Below are 24,448 nucleotides of genomic sequence, written 5' to 3'. Positions count from 1 at the left end.
ATTGAGTGACTGTAAGCAAAGATCTAAATTGCTCATGTGACAGCGAGAACCGTGTAATGGCTAACATTGTGGTACTGAGATTCCTACTGTGGCAGTATGTTCAAATAACCAATTGTAAGTTACAGAATGGTGATCCCTGTTAGGCAGGACGTGGTGAACCAGAAATCTAATCTTATCTCCCACAGGGTTACTCCTAATCATATTGTTCTGAAGCCTTTCTTCGATCATATTAATGTTTCTACAGGATCCATGTTTTGGAACGGAGGAAGCTCCCCTGCATGGTTCTGGACAGCATGCATTACTGCATCAAGTTTTTCATAGCAGTCTGCAGATTCAAGACCCCCACTTCAGTAGACACAGCAGTCACATGTGCTGGAGCCATTTCTGTGACGTGGATTTAAGATCCAGAGCGGGCCCTGTCCTGTAGTGCGGCACATCCCATGCTATATACACCCCCTTTTCCTGAGTCGACTTGTAAAAGACTGTCCGCAGTGGCAGTGAAAATGATTATTCTGGCACTGCAGGGCTTATAACCTGTCCATGCCAAGCCAAGTCCTAGACTGGCCTCCCCGATCTTTTAAAATGTGGTTGGCCTGTTCCCTGCTGATGGATCCTTTCCCCGTCCATGCGCAATATAGATGTCCAGTGTGTATCTCTTACTGCTGTGCACAGAGGATGTGTGCGGAGAATCTGAGAAGCATATGGTCCTAGCCACACTAGAATGTCTTTGTGTTTCCACTGTTCATGTAGTACTGAATTCAAAGGGAATGCATTGACAGCAGATGTGAATTGCAGGGTACCTCCTGCACATTAATGGGATCTTTTCCAGTGGGTCAGATAGTTGGGTGTAGCGAAAACATGAAGGGCCCTGTGAAGTAGTGGGGGGTTCCCTGCCTTTTCTTCTCCAGGGTTCTCTGCAAAGGCTACTCCTACAGGCTGTTAAGTGAGACAGCCTCTCTTTTTTTGTGTCCTTGTTTTGTGTCTCTCCTGACAGCAGAATCCCTGCTCCTCCTCAACCTACCTGCTAGCACTTTGAAACTAAGATCTTGTATTGATTAGTCTGGGTGGAAAAAACAAAAAAAACAGCACTGTCCTAAACCTATCTGAGAGTAGACTGTTAGAATACACATAAAGATGGGGCTCAAAACTCCATACATTTTTCCTACATTTCTGTACCTGAATTTGGAGTTTCCACAGTTGCAACTGAGAAACTGTCTGCTCTCCAGAGCAGTGTTATTTACACCCACCTAATTCCAACTACCCTTGCTAAGTTTGGGACCAGCAACCTGGGAACCTTTGGCCAGGACTGGCAAAAGGACCTGAGCCTTGACAAGAGAGATTAATGACACATTGCTCAGGAGGAACGTTGCAGTTTCCTTTACATTAGGAAGATGCTGTTCAGTAGGGGACCCATGAAGAAGCTGAGGCCAGACGAGCCAAAGGCACCTGGTGGAGCAACTGGAAGGACAGGCACAGTTCTGCAAAACTGAGGTCTAGGAATCCAGAGGTGTCCCTGCAATGTGAACTGAACTGTGAATCCCTGCGATCAGAGGGAACTGAAGAACCTTGCCCGAATTCTGTTGTGAAGACAAGTACCAAGAAGTAACTGAGTGTTAGAAGCCTAAATACAATCCACATATCTTCCTCACCAAAGGAAGAATTAAACAGCCAGAGGAAAAGCTGCATCTTTGAAGAACCTTTCATCATGACTTGTGTACTCACTGCTACGACTCAGGTGGGTATCTAGTTTGTTTAGGAATTGGGTTTTGTGATTTGGCTCAAGAAAAAACGCAGCTGCAAGATCCATTGAGACGCGACCACTGTGACTTCACCACTGATCCCATGAGTCACAGCACCAGCACTGCAAAAGTCGCTTACTCACCACTCAGGTAGGCCGTGGTGAAGATGCAGGCCTCTGTGCTCTGTGGGCTGTGTGGTGTACACCACTGGGAGCAGCAATACCCAGGGATCACTAAGAAACACAAGCCCTAACTGTCTTTGCACGATCAAAAAGACAACAAGGTACTGCGGCAATGAGGAGAGCGTCTGGGACAAAGACCATATACTGGGCAAGGTTAGTCATTGGTAGTGACCCCACTAGTACTGCAGTCTTTCCATTCTCAGAATTCTCACTGCTGTTTTTTCCGAGTAGATTTAATATTTTGTTCAAGTGACTTATGTTAATAATAAAGAAGGTTTGGAAAAGTCAGAACACCTTGTTCGATCCAGGTAAGAATAATATTTTAGAGAGTGGGGGGTGGAGAAGAATATATTGATGTGAACTATACTTAATAAAGTATCTGTTTCAACTTAGGGTGAGAAGAGTTATATGTTTAACCATTATCTTGTCCACTATCAACTAGTCATATGGCTTGCAACGTAATTAAACATTTGCTACATGTTCTAGTGCGTAAACTAATTGTTATGGAGGCACCTTTAACTGGTTTGTTTTAAGTCTTTTCTGCAGTGTATTAAAGGAATATATCTGTTAGAATTTAGACCTTTCAATCCTTTACATCATTGGTGGAAGCCCAGTGCCAATTGTTTTCCAAGCAATACATTCCTGAGGGGTTGGAGGGATGGAAAAGTAGCCTGTTCTCTACATCAAGCAAAAAGTAGGCAGAATGTTGGTAGTGAACGGGCCCTTTTACTCAATGTATGTTCTGTGTAATTAGATAGCAAATATCTCTTGTCAGTGTTTTTTAATAGTATGTGCTGTTTGGAAAAAATAATGATGGCACCTCTGTATTAGAGATTGTCCAGCGTTGTCTTGTTTAAACATTAGTTCACAGTAGTTTGTCCTGCATATCTATTGACCTCGTCATTTAGACTAATAGTACAGTTCTGTGAGAAGAGGTAATGTGCTGAAAGTGTCTGATTTGCTGTGTTTGTGTTTTACCATTGACCTCTAGGGCCTCACTTCACCACTAGGATGGCGACAGAACCCTTTGAAGAGACCGGTACTTTGACTAATGACCGCTGCCCCTATCACGCAGACAAGATCCTTCTGGAGGAACGAGAGAAGGCAGGCTTCAACTTTAAAGCATATCTCACACGGAAGCTGAAGAAAAACTGTGCCTGCTCGCCAGCCAGAGCCAAAGACCTGGTCTTTGGTCTTTTCCCCGTGCTGGAATGGCTGCCAAAGTACAAGCTGAAGGACTACATTTTGGGGGATATCATGTCAGGGCTTATTGTGGGCATTCTTTTGGTGCCTCAGTCCATTGCCTACTCTCTCCTGGCTGGTCAAGAACCCATCTTTGGCCTCTACACCTCTTTCTTTGCCTGCCTCATTTACTTCTTAATGGGAACATCCAGGCACATCTCGGTTGGGATTTTTGGGGTGCTTTGCCTGATGGTGGGTGAGGTGGTAGAACGAGAGTTGCAGGTGGCTGGTTACGACCTACAGGACACTGTACATGTTGTACCACACCAGGAAGGAGATCTGAACAGCACATATAGCCCACTGATGCAGAACGAGACTTTGGGGCCAGTGTGTGACAGAAGCTGTTACGCAATCACTGTCGGTGCCACAGTCACCTTTATGGCTGGAGTTTATCAGGTAGGTGAAAGAGGAGTTCTCATCAATAACGCATTGATGTCAGGTTTATGTCAGGTTTATCAGTTGGCTCTTGGTCATAAGCATCACACAAACGTGACTTTAATAAACAAGTCCCTTCTTGAATTTTGAATTTTTGCTTAGCTCAGTATAAGCAGTTAAATAGAAGTTACTGATTACACCTGGGTGTCGAAGGACACCCAGTACAAGACACACTGAGGGCCTTATTATGATTTCGGTGGACAGAAAAGCCCGTCCGCCAAAATCCCAACAAGGAGGTTGCTATCATTGTGGCTGCCTCCCCGCCGGGCCCATTATGAGTTTCCCCCTGGGCCAGCAGTCGGAATCCTCAGTTTCCAGCTGCTGGGCAAGCAGGACATGGCCTGACAGATTGTCTCTGGCTCCCAGTCGAGCCAGCAGCAATGCTGTAGTGCACAGGGTGTACAGCTCCTGCGCAATGTTCACTGTCTGCAAAGCACCATGGTCCCCATCCAGGGCATCTCCTACCTCATAAAGATTGAGCTCCTGTTTCTATCCCCCACTTCTGTTTTTATTTCCTCATCAGCATTTCTGTGAATGTACCTTAACCCCTACTCTTCTGATCTATTTTCTGCTCTTCTAGTGCATCTTTGGCATGCTTCTGTGTAACTGCTTCTCCTCCACACATCCATCCTGCTATTCCAGTCTTTTCTGGCCCCTCTCACAGTATAGTGCCACTCATTCATATGACTACTAAATTCCATTGCACCTGCCTGTTTCTTGTTTGTCCTGCTTAATGCAACTTCTCTTGAAACACTTGAGAATGGTGTGAACTGGACTGGCTCTTATCATTCTTAAAGTTAACTCAATTTGTGAAGAGGCTGAAGAGTTCCCCACCTTGCTTTACTAGGTATCGCAACTGCCCGCCATCTTTAGTGCTCTTCCTGTGGATGGTAAACACCCTTAACTCCCCACTAACTTTCAAGTTTTTATTTGCAATGCATACTATTTCTTAAGTAGTTACTTCTCCCACTGATAGATTTACCACTTTTATTTTCTCGTAGTCTGAGGCATTTCAGAGTGGAACACCTTATGTCATTCTATATTCCTGTACAATAATCTTAGTCCAATTTCTACACACCATGTTTAGCCAAAGACCCTTTCTCCTCTTTTAAACATCAAGGCCGGATCACAGCTTGGGTCATAAGGAAAATTCTCTCTTTCCTATGAACATTTGTGGTCTTTTTTTTAACCCAGAAATTCCACAAAGAACCCCACATAACTATCCAGTATTGAGGCCAAGCCTTGCTATGCAACACCTCCCATCTCATTCTTCTGGATAGCTGCCATTTAGGCACTTTTCAATATTCTCGTAAGGCTCCCCAAATGCACCCCTTGCCAACAACTCAGTAGTGCCTCAGTCTGTTGACCATCCCTCTCTTCTCCAGCAGGGATTTCAGGCACTTGACACACATAAACATTCACTGTAAATAGATATAGTCCCTCAGCTACTAAGAAAGCCATTCAGTGTCACCAGAGACCAACTGGGTGGATGTAAATCTCTGTCACAATGGTAATATGAGCACTACAAACAATGGGAGCAAGCCATGCTAATCACAAATCAAGCTCAGTCAACACCCTCCCTCCCATGCTACGTCATATCAATCCATTAAAAAATTTCTATGTAGTAACAGCACTTGTGCTGTTCCTCCTGGATCAAGGCCTACACACCACTGGATTGCTTCTTAGCATAGATCAAAACACACCTTCCAACACTGGAGGAAGCAAATGAGACCCCAAGGGCGGAGTCTAGCTAGAAGTTTCACAATATCTCTGGTGTTTGGGTGATGTGTTCACATATGCGTGTCGCTAGCCACCACCCAGGCCCAGTACAACCAGTCCACAAGGCAACCTGTACTATGTCCGAAGACACACAGCACCAACCACAGTGCCTGCTCCAGGCATTGCCAAGTAGGCTTGACCCTTCAGTCTGAGCAGGTCCCACCTACACTGGACCTGCCTCCAGCAAGGTCCTCCACCACCCAATGTCACTAACACTGGACTGCAGCCACAGGTCACCTACGGTAGATCAACCTCCTGTTGACCCCTTTCTCTGAACATATTCAATGGAAGCACCACAAGCAGTCCCAGTACCATCCAAAAGGTCTTGACAAGTGCTGCTTACTTCAGGAGTGGTACAGAATGAGTTGAATATTAAGTATTGGGACAAAGATGTCCCACATCTTTTTTTCCTCTTGGTTGTGGAAGGGAGGTGGAGTGCAATTATAATATGCATCAGAGCTGCACTGCACCTAAGGATACCTTTTGGGTCTGGATGTGGCTGCCACACACCTTTTACCCAACAATTTGCTCACACAATGAGACATTGAACATAGACAGCAGGCTGCAGTGAGGACAAAGAGTGTGTGTCCTTCCGCAACTACAGCATAAGCATTATCCATCTTTCAGACCACCTCCTCGTACTTTCAGTTCTCTAGCACACGCTTTTCCTTGTCACAAAAAATGTCCATCCGCAAACATTTTCTCCTGCCCACTAGTAATTCTCAGGCAAATGTGATTTCTGTAGACTGGACGTTTCCCTATCTTACCCAGGCCCCAGGATCCTCATATGAGCAGTCACCACCTGCCAGAACCGAAAGGCTTTAGTATTGCTGGTGCTTTCACACACTCCCTTGAGAAGCCACTCCATCTACATAGCGGATAGAGCATACTATAAAGGCCCAGTACACAGGTTACATCATCTTCTATAGGCCTAGTAATTTCTACCACTGCCGCTACCCAAACCTATCTATGACCGTGTGGCTACTTAAAGAAATTGGGTTATTAGTTGCCAAGGTGTGAGTCCTTCACAAGGGATAAGTCCACAACTTTCTATTTACTCGGTACCATTGTAGCACTTGACTCTCAGTGTAGCGAAGTAGAGCAGTCCAAGGCCTCCTCAGGGGAGTTGGTGTGGACTAGCACCCCCATCTCTCTGGTACTCAACAGTAATTCAATCATCGTCTAGCCAACGCTTTTTTCTATAAAAAGGAAAAATACTTTATCACACATACTCTACTGAATACTACACATTCATTTACAAATACGTACAAATATGTAGATGGAAATACCTTTGTTGACACCAGAAGAATAGTTGGGACCCCAGCAAGTCATTATAATAAATCAGAGTACTCCTTTATGCATAGACACAATAAAAGGTACTATTATAATTGATCAACCCTACTGACTTTGTCAGGGTGTCCCCACAAACATGTCCTTTAAACACATTGCAAATCACGTTAATATTAATCTATGAGAGTAGCAGCTGACATTCATTAACGTCTTCTGATTCACTCTGGAAATAAACATTTTCAATACAATTGCCGATTCAATACCATGAGGACTTGTCCTTTTTCTGTGTTTACACTGATGCCAATACAGCTTTGGGACCAACCAGTAAGGATCCCCTGTACTGCTGTGCCTCTATGCAAAAGTAAAAACTTCAGGAGCGTTTAAAACAATGTGAAACTTCACACAGGAGCATCACTGTACCTTGCATATGGGACAACTTTTTTGTGGAGGCTCAGGTAGGTGCTGTCTATCGCCTGGCAGCCCCCAGAACACTTTACAAAACAGTAGTGGTGCCCCTAACCACTCTGGGGCACCACAAAAGCAAATATGCTAAATTTACAGTCATTGCTGTGGCTTATGGAGAGCTCTATGGCTTCGGCTCTGCAGTGAACAATATATGAGCGTCTTTACCACTTTAAACACGCTACTTTTTGGGGCACCCAGTGTCTGTTCTTTGCTGGGGCAGCACTGAGAGCTCACTCCCACTCGCCCGGCTGGCTCCTTCATTGCCTCTGCAAGCTAGTATCAGCGTGGATGCGCAGGATTCAGTGCATTTCCTGTCTGTGGGTGGGAGGCTTTATGCAGGGTGCCCTCAGTGCCAGGTAGAGGCAATAGGGGTGAGTGAAACCACTGCAGGCTCTTGTGCTTCCTTGATCACCAAGGAGATGGGGCCCCCGGAACCTGTAAACTTTTTTACTGCTGCATTGTTTTTTTTCTTCTTTTCTTTGCATTGGGTCTGGTAGCATGTTTTCCTGTAGGTCGAGGACCCTATAAAAAATTTAAAGTTAAAGGGTTTAGCCTTGCCTAGGGGAGTTTTTCAATTTATGACTCCGCATTATGCGCTTGGTTTCTTGCCCGGTCTTCCAGATGGACCCGACTTTCCACCTTGTTTTCTCTGGCACTATGGGGCCAGTTACCTGAAAATAATTGTTTTGCTCCTGGTGGCGAGCTTAAACCACCTGGAGTAGCTTCTTCAGGCCTCCTGGCCTCCAAACTTCTCTTTTTAAGTGGGATTGATTTTTCATCCTCCTGTTGCTGAACTTGTCCTTTGTCTATGCTTGTGGTGCCTGCCTTTGCCTGTGGGCTCTTCAACAGCCTCTCTGCAGCCCAGCAGCAGAGTACCCTCCATGCAGCTCTCCCCTGGCCCAAAGGTTTTGCGGGAAATCTGTGTCATCAACTGAGTCATTGCCGCCTGCCTCCCCCTTCTTCACCTTGCTGCAATAACAGTCCACAAAAGATTCAGGGCAACCCTCTTGCGTCTCCCAAGCAGTCCCACACCTTTACTGTCTCCAGTGGGCTTTAGGGGTCCTGAAGAAACACTCCGAGTCCTTGGGTGCTAGTTGGAGCCAGAGTCCTTATGTCAGTATCTCTTGTGGAGGCAGGCAGCTTGTCCATCAGCTGGGCATTTTCATAGTGTTTTTGTTCTCCGGTTCCGTTAGTTCTCATGTGTCTCTCCCTTGAGCAGTAGTTTTTAAGTGGGTGTGGAAAGTTCAGGATGGTAGGCACCAAGAGTGCAGCATCATCCCTCTACCCCTGCCCCAACCTTCCTGCACAGCAGTCTGGAACATGTAAAGGTGGTAATTTGAAGTGGCCTATGGAAAGATCTTTACCTAAACTCACAGCTGACACAGTTGCCTGATCCCTGACAACCAAGCGTCAGAGGGTATCCCGTCCTTTGTTTGGCTACAGAAGTCTGACATTCCCCCTTTGTTTCTGTGGCCTTGGACGTGCCCATGCCAGGTGCAGTGTGAACAGTTAGTTAACACGTACATTTCCTCCCAAACTTTCTTAGAAACTGGGGCAAGCACTATTAAATAGCTCTATTGTCTGGAGAGGCCATTGAGCATCCTTCTGGTCAGAATAACATGGAAGAAGTAGAAGAGACAAAGGCCTGGAATCAGATATGGCTGAGCCTGGGAAATCTAATTCAGGTGACTTTATGAGTACAGATATCACAAAAGTGACAGTGGATCTGCACTTGTTTTACCCTAAAATTGATACCTGATCAGTATTTCTGGGCCTAAGTATGGTCAAACTGCAGTGGCACAAATTTCACCCACAATGTGGGCCTAAGTATGGTGAAACTGAGCAATGGCGCACATTTTACCGAGAGTGTGTAATGCAGTAAGCGCACAGCCTTTTCAGTAAAGCACTATAGACCTACAATATGAATGTCCATGCAACTACAATTACAATTTTAAGGTCTACACCAGGTCAGCACCAATCCCTGAAGGGTCCCTTTTGCGGCAGGCTACTGTCGTGCATGGTAGTCTCACACACTCATCCTGCACATTTATGTGCTAGTGCTTTTGGTTTGCATGCCAACCAGCACAGATCCTTTACCCAGCTGCACAACAGCAGCCTTATTATAGCAGATAGCACTCTCAGTCCATCACTTCCACAGAATTTACCTTGAGTCACTGTTAGACCTGACATGCCTTGGGGTGGTCACCCCTAACTTTTTTCCTGCCTCCCTCCACTTTTTGGACTCTGTTTTGCTGGCTTTTAGACTCTGCGCACTTTACCACTGCTAACCAGTGCTAAAGTGCATATGCTCTCTCCCTTTTTAAACATGGTAACTTTGGATCATACCTTATTGGACTATTTAATTTACTTATAAGTCCCTAGTAATGGGCACTATATGTGCCTAGGGCCTGTAGATTAAATGCTACTAGTGGGCCTGCAGCACTGGTTGTGCCACCCACTTAAGTACCCCCCTTAACCTTGTCTCAGGCCTGCCATTGCAAGGCCTGTGGGTGCAGTTTCACTGCCACTTCGACTTGGCATTTAAAAGTACTTGCCAAGCCTAGAACTCCCCTTTTTCTACATATGTCACCCCTAATGTGTGCCCTAGGTAACCCGTAGAGCAGGGTGCTGTGTGGGTAAAAGGCAGGACATGTACCTGTGTAGTTATAAGTCCTGGTAGTGTAAAACTAGTAAATTAGTTTTTACACTACTGTGAGGCCTGCTCCCTTCATAGGCTAGCATTGGGGCTGCCCTCATACATTGTTGAAGTGGCAGCTGCTGATCTGAAAGGAGCAAGAAGGTCATATTTAGTATGGCCAGAATGGTAATACAAAATCCTGCTGACTGGTGAAGTCGGATTGAATATTACTATTCTAGAAATGCCACTTTTAGAAAGTGAGCATTTCTTTGCACTTACATCTTTCTGTGCCTTACAATCCACATCTGGCTGGGCTTGGTTGACAGCTCCTTGTGCATTCACTCAGACACACCCCAAACACAGGGTACTCAGCCTCACTTGCATACATCTGCATTTTGAATGGGTCTTCCTGGGTTGGGAGGGTGGAGGGCCTGCTCTCACACAAAGGACTGCCACACCCCCTACTGGGACCCTGGCAGACAGGATTGAACTGAAAGGGGACCTGGTGCACTTCTTAGCCACTCTTTGAAGTCTCCACCACTTCAAAGGCACATTTGGGTATAAAACAGGGCCTCTGCCCTACCTCATCAGACACTTGCTGGAGAAGAAACCTGAACCAGAAACTACATCCTGCCAAGAAGAACTGCCTGGCTGCTCAAAGGACTCACCTGTCTGCTTTTCTACAAAGGACTGCTGCCTTGCGGTTGGCCTGCTGCCTTGCTGAACTCTTGTCTGCCTGTGAAAGTGCTATCCAAGGGCTTGGATAGAGCTTGCCTCCTGTTCCCTGAAGTCTCAGGACCAAAAAGACTTCTCTTTTTCACTTGGACGCTTCGTGCGCCGAAATGTTCGACGCACAGCTGGTTCCGTGGCGAGAAAAACGCCGCACACTGAAGCTGATTGACGCGGCGCCTTCGGGACGACCGGAACTTCGACGCACGGCCTCGCAAGGACAACACCGCCCGACTTCCAAAGGAGAAATTGACGCGTCGCCTGCCGTGAGAGCGAAACTTCGACGCACAGCCCTGCATAACGACGCGCAGCCTGAAAACAAGCAGGAGAATCCATGCACAGACCCTGGACATCTGGTAATCCCCGCAACCCATAGAAAGAGACTGTCCGCGCGCCGGAAAACGACGCACGACTTGCCCGCGTGAAAAATAACGAAGCAAGTCCTTTTGTGCTGGGGAGAAATTGACGCACACACTATTTTTCCACGTACCTCTTCTTCTGCGTCCCTTTGCAGAGCTTTTCCACTCCAAACCAGGTACTTTGTGCTTGAAAGAGACTTTGTTTGCTTTTTAAAGACTTGAGACACTTTATATCACTTTTCAGTGATATCTTTACAAATTCACATTGCAACTTTATTCGTTTTGACCTACAAATATCCTGATAAATATTATATATTTTTCTAAACACTGTGTGGTGTATTTTTGTGGTGCTATATGGTGGTATTGTATGATTTATTGCACAAATACTTTACACATTGCCTTCTAAGTTAAGCCTGACTGCTCGTGCCAAGCTACCAGAGGGTGGGCACAGGCTAATTTTGGATTGTGTGTGACTTACCCTGACTAGAGGGAGGGTTCTTGCTTGGACAGAGGGTAACCTGACTGCCAACCAAAAACCCCATTTCTAACATTGGTGATCAGCGGTGAGGATAGGACTTGTATTTGTGCAGTGACATACAGTAGCTAAGTATTTCACTATCTACCCACAGTTGAAGGTCAACTTGATTTTTATCTCTTTTTGCAAATTCATTTTTTCCTGACAAGTTTCAAAAACTAAATCCTCACTCAACATGTCTCTGACTGGGTCTCAAATAGGAGACTTTGACCTAGTCCTGTTGGATACATGTACGGTCAAACAGGTAAGAGGATTCTGCAGTGCAATGAGGGTACCCACCCAAGGGGCCTCCAAATAGGAGGACTTTCAAGTGGCGCTGAGGGCCTGGGCAGAAGCCCATTTAGAAGAAGATGATGAGGAAGAGGAGCCAGAAAATGGCCCCTCAGAGGATTTGTTGCTATCTGTGGATGATGTTACCACTGCAATTGTGCCCCCTTCCAGACCAGGGAGCAGTGTCTCTGTGCAAAGCCTGACCGCAGAGGAAAGGAGAGAGGAAAGGGAGTTCCAATTGCAAATGGCAAAACTGAAAATTGAGGCTCAACAGGAGGAAAGAAGGGCAGAGAGAGAAGCCAAGCAAGCTGAGGCTGAAAGAGCAGCCAAACAGATTGAAGCTGAAAGAGCAGCCAAACAGATTCAAGCTGAAGCTGAAAGGGCAGCCAAACAAGCTGAAGCTGAAAGAGCGAGTAGGCAAACAGGTGGAAGCTGAAAGAGCTTTGGCTGAAAAGAAACTATTGTTGGCTCATGAACTGAGTCTCAAGGAGCTGGAGATCAAGGCGAGACAGTCTGAATCCAGCAATAATGGTGGCACCATACAGACAGGACCTGCTGGAGAAAAGAAGGTTCGTATACCCAAAAATGTGGTGCCCAGTTTTGTGGTGGGAGATGACATAGATAAATGCTATGCTATGAAGTTGCAATAAGGGCCCATGAGGTTCCTAAAGGGCAATGGGGGGTAGCTATGTGGGGTTATGTGCTGCCATTGGGGAGGGACACACTTATTACATTGGATCAACCTGATTAAAACACATACCCACTTCAGAAAGCCACTTTACTTGCCAAGTTTGGGCTGACCCCTGAAGGATACCGTCAGAGGTTCAGGGACAGCACCAAACAAACCACACAAACATGGGTAGATTTCTTTGACTTTTCCAGTAAGGCACTGAATGGATGGGTGCGGGGCAACAAAGTAGATAATTATAAAGGGCTATATGACTTGATTCTGAGAGAGCATATGCTCAATGTTACCTATACAGAGTTGCGCCAGCACTTGGTAGATAGTAAGCTGACTGATCCCAGGAAGCTTGCTGAGGAGGCGGACCTCTGGGTTAGCACCAGAGTGTCCAAAAAGGTACCTGGGGGGACTCCCACAAAGGTGGTCAGGGTTCTCAACAGAAGAAAGAGGGGGGAGATAAGCTTACAGATAAGGAACTCTCAAAAGTCCCCCAAAAGAATTCTCAGGGAGGGGGTGGCAACCATTCCTTTTCCAGATTTGGGAAAAAGCCAGTGACATATGATAGGTCAGGGAAATTCAACCCCAAATGCATGGAGTGTTACCAGTAAGGTCACTATAAAGGCGACACCCAGTGCTCCAAAACGGCACCGTCCACTACCGGACAGACACCTGGGTTGACTAGTGTAGCGCTTAGGGGGGAGATGGACCAAGATAGCTTTGGGGAGCAGGTAGAGATTTCCCTAGTGTCCCTGGGAGAAAGAGAAATGGTGCCCAAAGCCCACATGCCCAGAAATACTTCCAAGTACAGGCAGTGGGTCACCATTAATGGGCAGAAGGTGGAGGCTCTGCGTGACACAGGAGCCAGTATGACTACTATCCAGAGTCAGCTGGTGTCAACAGAGCAGATAGTCCCTAATACATTCCACCAAGTCGCTGACAATCGTGAGAGTCACCTACTGGTGGCTCTGGTTCCCTTTGAGTTCGCGGGGGGTCTCTGGTACTCTGAAAGTAGCTGTGAGTCCTGCCATGCCTGTAGATTGTCTGTTAGGCAATGATCTTGAGCATACTGCTTGGAAAGAAGTATAGCTCAGATCTCCCCTGGAGATGTTAGGGTTACCTGAGTGGGTCTGCATGACCACACGGTCTATGGCTGCCCGGGAAGGGAGTCAAGGGCGTCTGGAGCCTGCAAAGATGGCCAAGACAGCTGCCAAAAAGGGGGGCTAGGGGCGCGGGAAACCCGCCTCCAAAGTTCCCACGGTGGTAGACGAGGCCCCTGAGGAAGAGGAGGCCCCTGAGCCAACCGGGGAGGACATAGCTGCCCTGGGTAATCTACCTGAACTTGCTGGCTGGCAAGTAGGGGGGGGGCAACCAGGGAAGCATTCTGCAGGGCGCAGAAAGAATGCCCCACCCTTGAGGGTCTGAGGAAGCAGGCCACAGACCACGCAGCAGGTGACGCCTCTGGCGCCCACCATATTTACTGGGAGAATGATCTCCTTTACAGTGAGCGTAGGATTCCAGGTCCTGGGGCACACGTGTGCTGGTGGTCCCCCAGTGTTATCGGAAATTCCTGCTAGGCCTGGCTCACGACATTCCCCTGGCAGGACACCTGGGCCAAGACAAGACCTTTGACAGGCTTAACATCCACTTTCATTGGCCCAGAATGAGGAAAGCCTCATGTAACTTCTGCAGAGCTTGCCCCACCTGCCAGGCTAGTGGGAAGGCAGGGAAACGGCTTAAAGCTCCCTTGCTCCCACTCCCAGTCGTTGGCACTCCCTTTGAAAGGGTGGGCATCAACATTGTTGGTCCCTTGGACCCCAAAACTGCCTTGGGCAACAGGTTTATCCTGGTTTTGGTAGACCATGCCACCCGCTATCCAGAGGCAATCCCTCTGAGAACAGTGACTGCACAGGTGGTGACCAGAGCCCTGTTGGGAATATTTACCCGTGTGGGGTTTCCTAAGGAGGTCGTGTCTGACAGGGGCACAAACTTCATGTCTGCATACATGAAGACCCTGTGGGATGAGTGTGGGGTGACCTACCGGTTTACCACCCCTTATCATCCTCAAACCAATGGGCTTGTTGAGAGATTCAACCAGACCCTGAAAGGCATGATTGGTGGCCTGACTGAGGCCATGAGGCGTAAGTGGGATGTCCTCTTACCCTGCCTGTTGTTTGCTTATAGAGAGGTGCCCCAGAAAGGGGTGGCGTTCAGCCCCTTTGAGCTTCTTTGCGGTCACCCTGTCAGGGGACCCCTAAGCATTGTTAAAGAGGGCTGGGAGAAAGCTCACCAGGCACCTCCCCAGGATGTGGTCAGCTACATGCTGGCCCTCCGCAAACAAACCCAACGCTACTGGAAGCAGGCCCAGGGTAACCTCGAGGCCAGTCAAGAGGTGATGAAGGAGTGGTATGACCAGAAGGCCACTCTAGTTGAGTTCTCACCTGGAGACAAAGTTTGGGGGATGGAGCCAGTCGAGCCCAGGGCTCTCCAGGACCGCTGGACTGGCCCCTTTGAGATCAAGGAGCGTAAAGGGGAGGCCACTTACCTAGTGGACCTCAAGACCCCTTTGGCACCCCCTAAGGGTCCTCCATCACAACCGGCTCAAACCTCACTTTGAGAGATCTGAGGTCAGTATGCTCCTGGTCACAGATGAGGGCATGGAAGAGGAGAGTGAACCTCTCCCCAACCTCCTCGCTGTCAAAGAAGGGGATGGGTCAGTAGGGGGTGTCATTCTCTTTGACTCCCTGAGTCCAACCCAGAGAGGGGACTGCTATGAGCTGTTAGAGCAGTTCTCCCCCCTGTTCTCCCTTACTCCTGGACTAACCAACCTCTGTGTGCATGACATTGACACAGGTGACAGTTTCCCTGTAAAGAACAAAATTTACAGGTTGTCGGATAAGGTGAAGGCCAGCATCAAGGAGGAGGTCTCCAAGATGTTGACTTTGGCGGTTATTGAGAAATCCAGTAGTCCCTGGGCCAGCCCTGTGGTATTGGTTCCTAAGGCTACTGCCCCAGGTGCGAAGCCAGAACTCCGGTTCTGTGTGGACTACCGGGGTCTCAATTCAGTCACCCGGACTGATGCTCACCCCATCCCCCGAGCTGACTAGCTCGTTGACGGGCTAGACGCTGCCAAGCTCCTGAGTACGTTCGATCTTACTTTTGGGTACTGGCAGATTGGCCTGACTGAGGGGGCTAAAGAAAGATCCGCTTTTTCCACCCCTGATGGCCATTACCAATTCAGGGTGATGTCATTTGGGTTGAAAAATGCCCTCGCTACCTTCCAACGGTTGGTTAACGGGGTCCTAGCTGGTAAAGATGCCTTCTGTGCAGCTTACCTGGACGACATAGCTGTCTACAGTTCCAGCTGGGAGGAACACCTGCTCCACCTCAAGGAGGTGCTTTAGGCTCTGCAACAGGCAGGCCTGACTATCAAGGCTAATAAGTGCCAGATTGGGCAGGGTTCCGTGGTGTACTTGGGACACCTAGTGGGTGGTGGCAATGTGAAGCCACTCCAGGCCAAGATTGAAACTATCAAGGCCTGGCAACCACCAAGAACACAGACTGAGGTGAGAGCCTTTTTGGGCCTTACTTGATACTACTGCAGGTTCGTCAAGGGCTATGGTACCATTGTGTCCCCCTTGACAGAACTCACTTCCAAGAAACAACCTAGGTTGGTGAATTGGACAGATGCCTGTCAGAAAGCCTTTGATTCTCTGAAGGACGCCATGTGCACAGTCCCCGTGCTCAAGGCCCCTGACTACTCCCAGGAATTTATTGTGCAGACAGACGCTTCAGAGCATGGCATGGGGCTGTTCTAGCACAGCTGAATGAGGAGGGCTCAGACCAACCAGTAGTCTTTATTAGCAGAAGACTATTACCACTGGAACAAAGGTGGAGTGCTATTGAGAGAGAAGCATTTGCTGTGGTCTGGGTACTGAAGAAGCTAAGACCCTACTTGTTATGGACTCACTTCCGGCTTCAGACAGACCACAGGCCCCTCAGATGGCTCATGCAGATGAGGGGTGAGAATCCAAAACTCTTGAGATGGTCCATTTCCCTACAGGGGATGGACTTTATGGTGGAGCATCGCCCAGGGGTTGACCACACCAGTGCTGATGGTCTCTCCAGATACTTCCGCCTTAGCGATGAGAGCTCCCAGGAGGTCGGGTAGCTCTCCCCACTTTCAGCTGGGGGGGACACGTTAGACCTGACATGCCTTAGGGTGGTCACCCCTAACTTTTTGCCTGCCTCCCTCCACTTTTTGGACCCTGTTTTGCTGGCTTTTAGACTCTGCGCACTTTACCACTGCTAACCAGTGCTAAAGTGAATATGCTCCCTCCCTTTTTAAACATGGTAACTTTGGATCATACCTGATTGGACTATTTAATTTACTTATAAGTCCCTAGTAATGGGCACTATATGTGCCTAGGGCCTGTAGATTAAATGCTACTAGTGGGCCTGCAGCACTGGTTGTGCCACCCACTTAAGTAGCCCCCTTAACCTTGTCTCAGGCCTGCCATTGCAAGGCCTGTGTGTGCAGTTTCACTGCCACTTCGACTTGGCATTTAAAAGTACTTGCCAAGCTTAGAACTCCCCTTTTTCTACATATAAGTCACCCCTAATGTGTGCCCTAGGTAACCCGCAGAGCAGGGTGCTGTGTGGGTAAAAGGCAGGACATGTACCTGTGTAGTTATATGTCCTGGTAGTGTAAAACTACTAAATTTGTTTTTACACTACAGTGAGGCCTGCTCCCTTCATAGGCTAACATTGGGGCTGTCCTCATACATTGTTGAAGTGGCAGCTGCTGATCTGAAAGGAGCAGGAAGGTCATATTTAGTATGGCCAGAATGGTAATACAAAATCCTGCTGACTGGTGAAGTCTGATTGAATATTACTATTCTAGAAATGCCACTTTTAGAAAGTGAACATTTCTTTGCACTTAAATCTTTCTGTGCCTTACAATCCACGTATGGCTGGGCTTGGTTGACAGCTCCTTGTGCATTCACTCAGACACACCCCAAACACACTGTACTCAGCCTCACTTGCATACATCTGCATTTTGAATGGGTCTTCCTGGTCTGGGAGGGTGGAGGGCCTGCTCTCACACAAAGGACTGCCACACCCCCTACTGTGACCCTGGCAGACAGGATTGAACTGAAAGGGGACCTGGTGCACTTGTTAGCCACTCTTTGAAGTCTCCCCCACTTCAAAGGCACATTTGGGTATAAAACGGGGCCTCTGCCCTACCTCATCAGACACTTGCTGGAGAAGAAACCTGAACCAGAAACTACATCCTGCCAAGAAGAACTGCCTGGCTGCTCAAAGGACTCACCTGTCTGCTTTTCTACAAAGGACTGTTGCTTTGCTGTTGGCCTGCTGCCTTCCTGAACTCTTGTCTGGCTGTGAAAGTGCTCTCTAAGGGCTTGGATAGAGCTTGCCTCCTGTTCCCCGAAGTCTCAGGACCAAAAAGACTTCTCTTTTTCACTTGGACGCTTCGTGCGTGGAAATTTTCGACGCACGGCTTGTTCCGTGGCGAGAAAAACGCCGCTCACCGACGCTGATCGACGCGACGCCTTTGGGGCGACCGGAACTTCGACGCACGGCCCCGCAAGGACAACGCTGCCCGACTTCCAAAGGAGAAATCGACGTGACGCCTGCAGTGAGAGCGAAACTTCGATGCATAGCCCCGCAGAACGACGCGCAGCCGGAAAACAAGCAGGAGAATCCACTCACAGGCCCGGGAAATCTGGTAATCCCCGCGACCCATAGAAAGAGACTGTCCGTGCGCCGGAAAACGACGCACGACTTCCCCGCGTGAAAAATAACGACGCAAGTCCGTGTGTGCTGGGGAGAAATCGGCGCACACACTAATTTTCCACGTACCTCTTCTTCTGCGGCCCTTTGCGGAGCTTTTCCACTCCAAACCAGGTACTTTATGCTTGAAAGAGACTTTGTTTGCTTTTTAAAGACTTAAGCCACTTTATATCACTTTTCTGTGATATCTTTACAAATTCACATTGCAACTTTATTCGTTTTGACCTACATATATCCTGATAAATATTATATATTTTTCTAAACACTGTGTGGTGTGTTTTTTGTGGTGCTATATGGTGGTATTGTATGATTTATTGCACAAATACTTTACACATTTCCTTCTAAATTAAGCTGACTGCTCGTGCCAAGCTACCAGAGGGTGGGCACAGGCTAATTTTGGATTGTGTGTGACTTACCCTGACTAGAGTGAGGGTTCTTGCTTGGAAAGAGGGTAACCTGACTGCCAACTAAAAACCCAATTTCTAACAGTAACCCAGTGAGACTCGCTCATCAGAACAAATCTGAAACTGGGCAGTCAAAAGGAGAAAAATCCAGGGGGATTAACTAGGGGAACCTATTTTCTACAGCTCCCCTCGCCCATAATCTTATGGTCATTACCATTAATGGCTGTTCTGTGGTATTGTATATAGGCAAGGTAGTTAACAAAATGTTATTGTCAACTATAACAAAGCTGATAAAGGTATTGGCCTATGATACTTTGTAAAGGTCCTTGTTAATTTTGCTGCTCTGTATATGGTTGTTTTGCTCCTGATAGGTATGTGGAGATAGGGATAGCTTTGTGCTGCTCTTGGTCAATGTGCTTTTAAACTTATTGAGCCACTGCCCGTCTTTTAGTGCTGCTCTTAATCACTCTGTGCTCCTTTTCTGTTGCTTTCTGCTCATTTCTGTTGCTCTGGACTGCTGTTCGTGGCTAAAAGCTACTCACCAGGCTGTTTTGTGATACCCTTTTCTGCTTGTTAAGCAATTTTTGTTCATTATAGCTTTGTGCTGCGTGTTCAACCTGAGTGTTGACTCTTCCTTTGTTTTGTTTCCTGACAAATTTATTGTCTTCTTGTAGCTTTGTGTTGCACATTTAAGCCTTTATGCAAGTTTCTTCTTTTTTGCTGGAGATCTTACTTCAACCTTTTCTCACTCTGTGTGAGCTCTTAGCTGATTTATGTTGCTCATGAGACTTTTGTTCCTTTCACAGCTTGTTGATGGCTCTTGCTCCTTGTGTGTTGGCTTAGGATAGCTTTGTGTTAAATTTTAATAACTTTGTGCTGGCTTCATAATTTTAAGCAAGTAATATTTGTCCTGACTAATGGTATTTTGCTGTTGGCTCTGCTTTCCTGCTCATATCCTTGACACTAAATATGTACTGACCACCTTGTTTTGTTTCCCTGTGAAATTATTGCAGGTCATTATGGGCCTCCTCCAGGTGGGCTTCATCTCCGTGTACCTCTCTGATTCATTGCTGAGTGGATTTGCCACAGGGGCCTCCTTCACCATCCTTACGTCTCAAGTAAAGTATCTACTGGGCATCAGCATCCCACGCAGCAACGGGGTCGGTGCTCTAATCTCCACCTGGGTGTCTATATTCCAGCGAATTCACCTGACCAACATTTGTGACCTTGTCACAAGCATCCTGTGTCTTCTTGTCTTGGTCCCAACCAAAGAGCTCAATGAGTACTACAAAAACAAACTCAAGGCACCTATCCCTATCGAGCTGTTTGTGGTAGTTGTGGCTACCTTGGTCTCTCACTTTGGTCACCTTCATGAGAAATTTGACTCTAGTGTTGCTGGGAACATCCCAACAGGTTTTCTGATGCCTCAGGCTCCAGACTGGAGTTTGATCCCCAATGTGGCCATGGGTGCCTTCTCAATTGCACTCATTGGTTTTGCTATCACTGTGTCCCTTTCAGAGATGTTCGCTAAGAAGCATGGCTATGAGGTCCGTGCCAACCAGGAAATGTACGCAATTGGCTTCTGCAATATCATCCCGTCCTTCTTCCATTGCTTCACTACCAGTGCTGCTCTGGCCAAGACCCTTGTTAAGGAATCCACTGGCTGCAAAACGCAGGTGTCAGCTATCATAACAGCGTTGGTTCTCCTCCTAGTCCTGCTTGTCATTGCTCCTCTCTTCTACTCCCTACAGAAATGTGTCTTGGGTGTCATCACCATTGTCAACTTGCGGGGGGCACTCAGGAAGTTCCTGGATCTGCCCAAAATGTGGAGGTTAAGCAGAGTAGACACAGCAATTTGGCTGGTCACCATGGCTGCATCTGCATTGGTCAGCACTGAAATGGGGCTTCTTATAGGGGTCTGCTTCTCGATGCTGTGCGTCATCTTGCGCTCCCAGTTGCCCACATCCTCGCTGCTCGGCCGGGTGGAGCAGTCAGAGATATTTGAGTCTCTCTCATTGTACAGGAACTTGAATGTCACGCCTGGGGTACATGTGTTCCGTTTTGAAGCCCCCATCTACTATGTAAACAAGCAAGCCTTCAAATCAGCCCTATACAAGCTGACCGGAGTAAACCCAGCTTTAGTGAAGGCTGCCGAAAAGAAGGCTGAGAGGCAACGGCAGAAGCGTGAGAAGATTGAAGGCTCTGTCCACTTCAGCGGCAAGCAAGCTGAAGTGTCCCTGCAGCTGGTCAAGGAACCCCTGCCCTTCCACACGTTAGTCATTGACTGCAGCGCCGTCCAGTTCTTAGACACGGGGGGCATCAACACAATGAAGGAAGTGTTCAAGGACTACAGGGAGGTTGGCATCCGTGTGATTCTAGCTCAGTGCAACGCTTCTGTCTTGGACTCGCTCCGCCGCGGAGAGTACTTCAGCAAAGGGGAGGATAATCGGTCCTTCCACAGTTTACGGCAGGCAGTGAGTTTTGCACTGGACGAGCATCAAAAGAGTACCAGGAAGAATGCTAGCTCTGTCCACCGGTGGCCGGACAGCAAAACACCGGGTGCCATATTGTGCCCAACACAGATTGGGTATTTCTAGCAAAACAGATGGTCGTTTTTTGCAATTCGTGTGCTTTTCATGGGAAGAAAAGAGTATACAAATGTTTAAGGCGTGAGGGTATTAATGTTTTGTGTACTTCCTAGCACTCATTTGTATTATACATGTTCAGTTGTTTGGCTCCCCCTGCTGGCCAGGAGGGTGATGAATTCTGTTTCAGTTTACTTCTCGGTCTTTTTATGAGTTTCTATTTCTACTTCAGTTGAATACAATGCTTTTTGGGGCTCTGCTTAATCCTTATTTGAGGAGCATCATTTTGCGTAAACCCTGCATTTTTTTTTATCAATGCGTGTTATGCGTTTTCTCTGTTTGTATGCCTTTCACTTATTTTCCTTTCGTGGGAGACTAGCTTTGAACTGAAAATATTTCGCATACACTGTTCCAATATCGTTTACAGTGTGACTGTGGAAACATGTTTGACAAAGTACTAGAGCTGGTATTTTAAGAGTCCTTAATATACAAGGAGATACCAGACTCGCATACGACCGCCTACGATTAAGATGCTTAAAATCCATATTTCTTCTAAGAATTATGCGTTTTACGCAAAACAAATTATGACCTCTACTACGTTTTTGCAATTTCCCTTTTTTACTATGGCAACATTGTTTGTTTCCTTTTAAAAGTATCGTGTACCTTGCTTTCTGTTGCATTGTTGTTGTTAATTATAGATTTTAATATATATTTATGCTCTACTTAGTGCCTTTCAGCTGCTAAAAATGACAGCGCGGCCGCTTTGTAATCAGGCCTGGCTGCCGTCATCAAAATTCTCTCTGTGGACTCGCCGTCTGTTGTTGAGCGTCACGAGGGGCCGCTGGCGGTACCATCACAAGAGGAACCGCACTGAAGTCAGTGCTCGTTTGTGCAAGTCCGTACATAGACAATGTAGAAAGCTTCATTGTTAAGAAATATAGTGTTCGGGTGCCGCACTGCTAGTAACAAGTGAACATTCAATTTAGACGGAGTCGTTAATATTTACGCTTTTATATTTTCTATTATCGTTAGAGCAAAACAGTAGAAAGTTACATGTCTCTTTATTTCTTACACTATTATGTCTATGCAAAGGTCATTGTGAGTCTGTGCGAGTTTGTTCATGCATCCTTGTGTTTGTACCCCCCAGCGAAAGTGCTGGTGGTAAAGGAGGTGGCATCGCCCACAGTTGACCTTCTGCAACATCACCCTCAGACCCTCAGTAGTCTCCTGTTTCATGTGGAGGATTTATGGACTGTGAAGTATTGGAAACTGCAGAATGAAACAGACTTCTTAGCCCGGTTTACTTTTTAGGTCTAGTGTAAGCAAATACTTTTAGTTTTTCTCAGAAATGTTATACACATATTGTAGGCTTTGTGCCAGCCTCTTTCAGCCATTGGTATGTTTGACTCACACATTTCTTCCACTGGTTTGAGACACAGTCAGTCAAATCCTGGATCATCCGACAGGAGTATTTTAGTCTTTCTACTGACTGGGTGTATCAGTACATCTCCGTTAGGATAGATGAGGGACTGATGTTCATGTAAAAAGTACACCCAGTCACCACACTCTCTGCCACTCTCCATTTGTTAGGTCAGGCATGCATTTTATTCATAAAGCAATAGCAGCCATTTTCCTGTGCTTTTGTCAACACATCACGTTTTCAGCCCCTTTACCACATGCAAGTTGAGTCCAAACATAATGGCCATCTTGGATCTGTGTTTGTGTTGTACATAGTGTATCATTGTTTTACCATTTTAAAATTGATGTCACATTTAGAATCAAAGGAAGGGCCATCTTGATTTTTACTGTTTTTACTAGCGTAAGCATGGCCAATTCTGTGTGCTCTATTTAGGTCTAGTTCTGAGACTAATGATGATGCGTGTTCTTGGAGCTTCATCACATTACCTCTCACTGTCAGCTTTCATATATTTATGTAACATGACTGATTTGCTGTGTATTTATTGTTCTGTAATGGTGCAGCAGTGCTTTGCTTTTGATACATTTTGTGTTTAATGTGCTGTGTTGCTGAGGTGATTGGTGAATATTCGCTGATATTGCTGTTTAGAAATTTACATTATTGCAGCAAACAACAAAAATAGCACTCCACAATACCATGTCAGCATGAAAAGGTCCTGCAGAGAATGCTGAATATCGGTCGACATCATGTTTGTTATTACGCAAAACATGGCGATTCTTAATGTTAGTTATCTGTTGGTTTTACCAAGCATTAACAAACCCAATAGGTCTGACTTTAATCTGCTAGTGCAGGCAGGCAAACAGATTCACATGTATTCACTGTTTGTTCTTGAGTCACACAGCCTGACTTTCTGTGCCTGGGCATATGCCTTGGTTTTTATTCCACAAGGATGTGATGCATGCTCTAGTGCTTTACAACCTGACCTATGGGCTTTGCCAGTGATTGCTGCTGTATTGTCATTATGGCCCTTCAGAACAGGTGGAAGCGAGGGCAGTGTCATGGGCACTGAAGTATAAACATGGCTGACATCTGCTTAATTTGGCTGTTCCCTATATACTCCATGACACAGCCCGGCATGGTTGCCATCTGTTTACTGACTCTGCTTAGTACACTACTTTGTTTTTAATTTGTGGAAAAATATACATATTTATATCTGGGATGAAATAACGCTTGGTCAGTAGCCTAAAATGCTGATGCTTAAGACCCTATGTCCAATCTAGTTTATTGCTTTACCATCCCCCCTTACAGCCTACTTCATTTTCTTCTGAATTAACTTGTTTTAACATTCCCTTCTCAAGGACCCAGCAGCTGCACACTGCCACATGGCTAATCAATTTCCCACTCATCTAAAGTCCCCTCGCTTTTTTCCCTGTCTCCTGCTTTATATATTTTTAAAATATGTTTTTCTCATTATTTTTGCATGGGTCTGACCACTGCAGAATGCTACCAGAGTGCTTGTTCTTTTAGTTTATGTGACTTCCCCCGGAATCTTAATTTTTTTATTTACCAGTCTGAAATGTCTGCCAGCCATCTTTTAAAGGTAAATTAAATTTAATTAAATTTTTAAAAAAACCCAAAATGGCCACTTCTGCATCAGTTCTCATGCACATCTATGAGTGACACGTTGAACACTTTAAAACCATTACAAATAGCAGCCCAGGCATGCACATAAATAGGTGCAAATCTTCACATGTTTTTTTATCATAGATGAAAAACCATTTCAAATTGGCCAACAGTGCGTAATCAGGTGTTATGCTTACACACTAATACCCATCTTTCATTTTTTTAATATACTGAGCGTGATGCAAACAAGTAGTGGCAACGTT

At 46.5% G+C, this 24,448-nt stretch overlaps 1 protein-coding gene across 3 annotated transcripts in view; it reads left to right on the top strand.

The window, feature by feature from the left end:
• The window catches only part of SLC26A2 (solute carrier family 26 member 2), a 168,491-nt gene extending 144,297 nt beyond the window's left edge, over positions 1-24,194 (top strand). For all 3 annotated transcript variants that reach the window (XM_069244603.1, XM_069244604.1, XM_069244605.1), the window contains exons 2-3: positions 2,913-3,559; positions 19,574-24,194. In XM_069244603.1, coding sequence (XP_069100704.1) covers positions 2,933-3,559; positions 19,574-21,157 — 2,211 coding nt within the window. In that variant the 5' untranslated portion in view covers positions 2,913-2,932 and the 3' untranslated portion in view covers positions 21,158-24,194. The remainder of the gene's footprint in view (positions 1-2,912; positions 3,560-19,573) is intronic.
• The last annotated feature ends 254 nt before the right edge of the window (positions 24,195-24,448 follow it).

This window comes from Pleurodeles waltl, chromosome 7 (assembly GCF_031143425.1).
Source record: "Pleurodeles waltl isolate 20211129_DDA chromosome 7, aPleWal1.hap1.20221129, whole genome shotgun sequence".
NCBI lineage: Eukaryota > Metazoa > Chordata > Amphibia > Caudata > Salamandridae > Pleurodeles > Pleurodeles waltl.
This window is presented reverse-complemented; position numbering and strand designations above follow the sequence as displayed.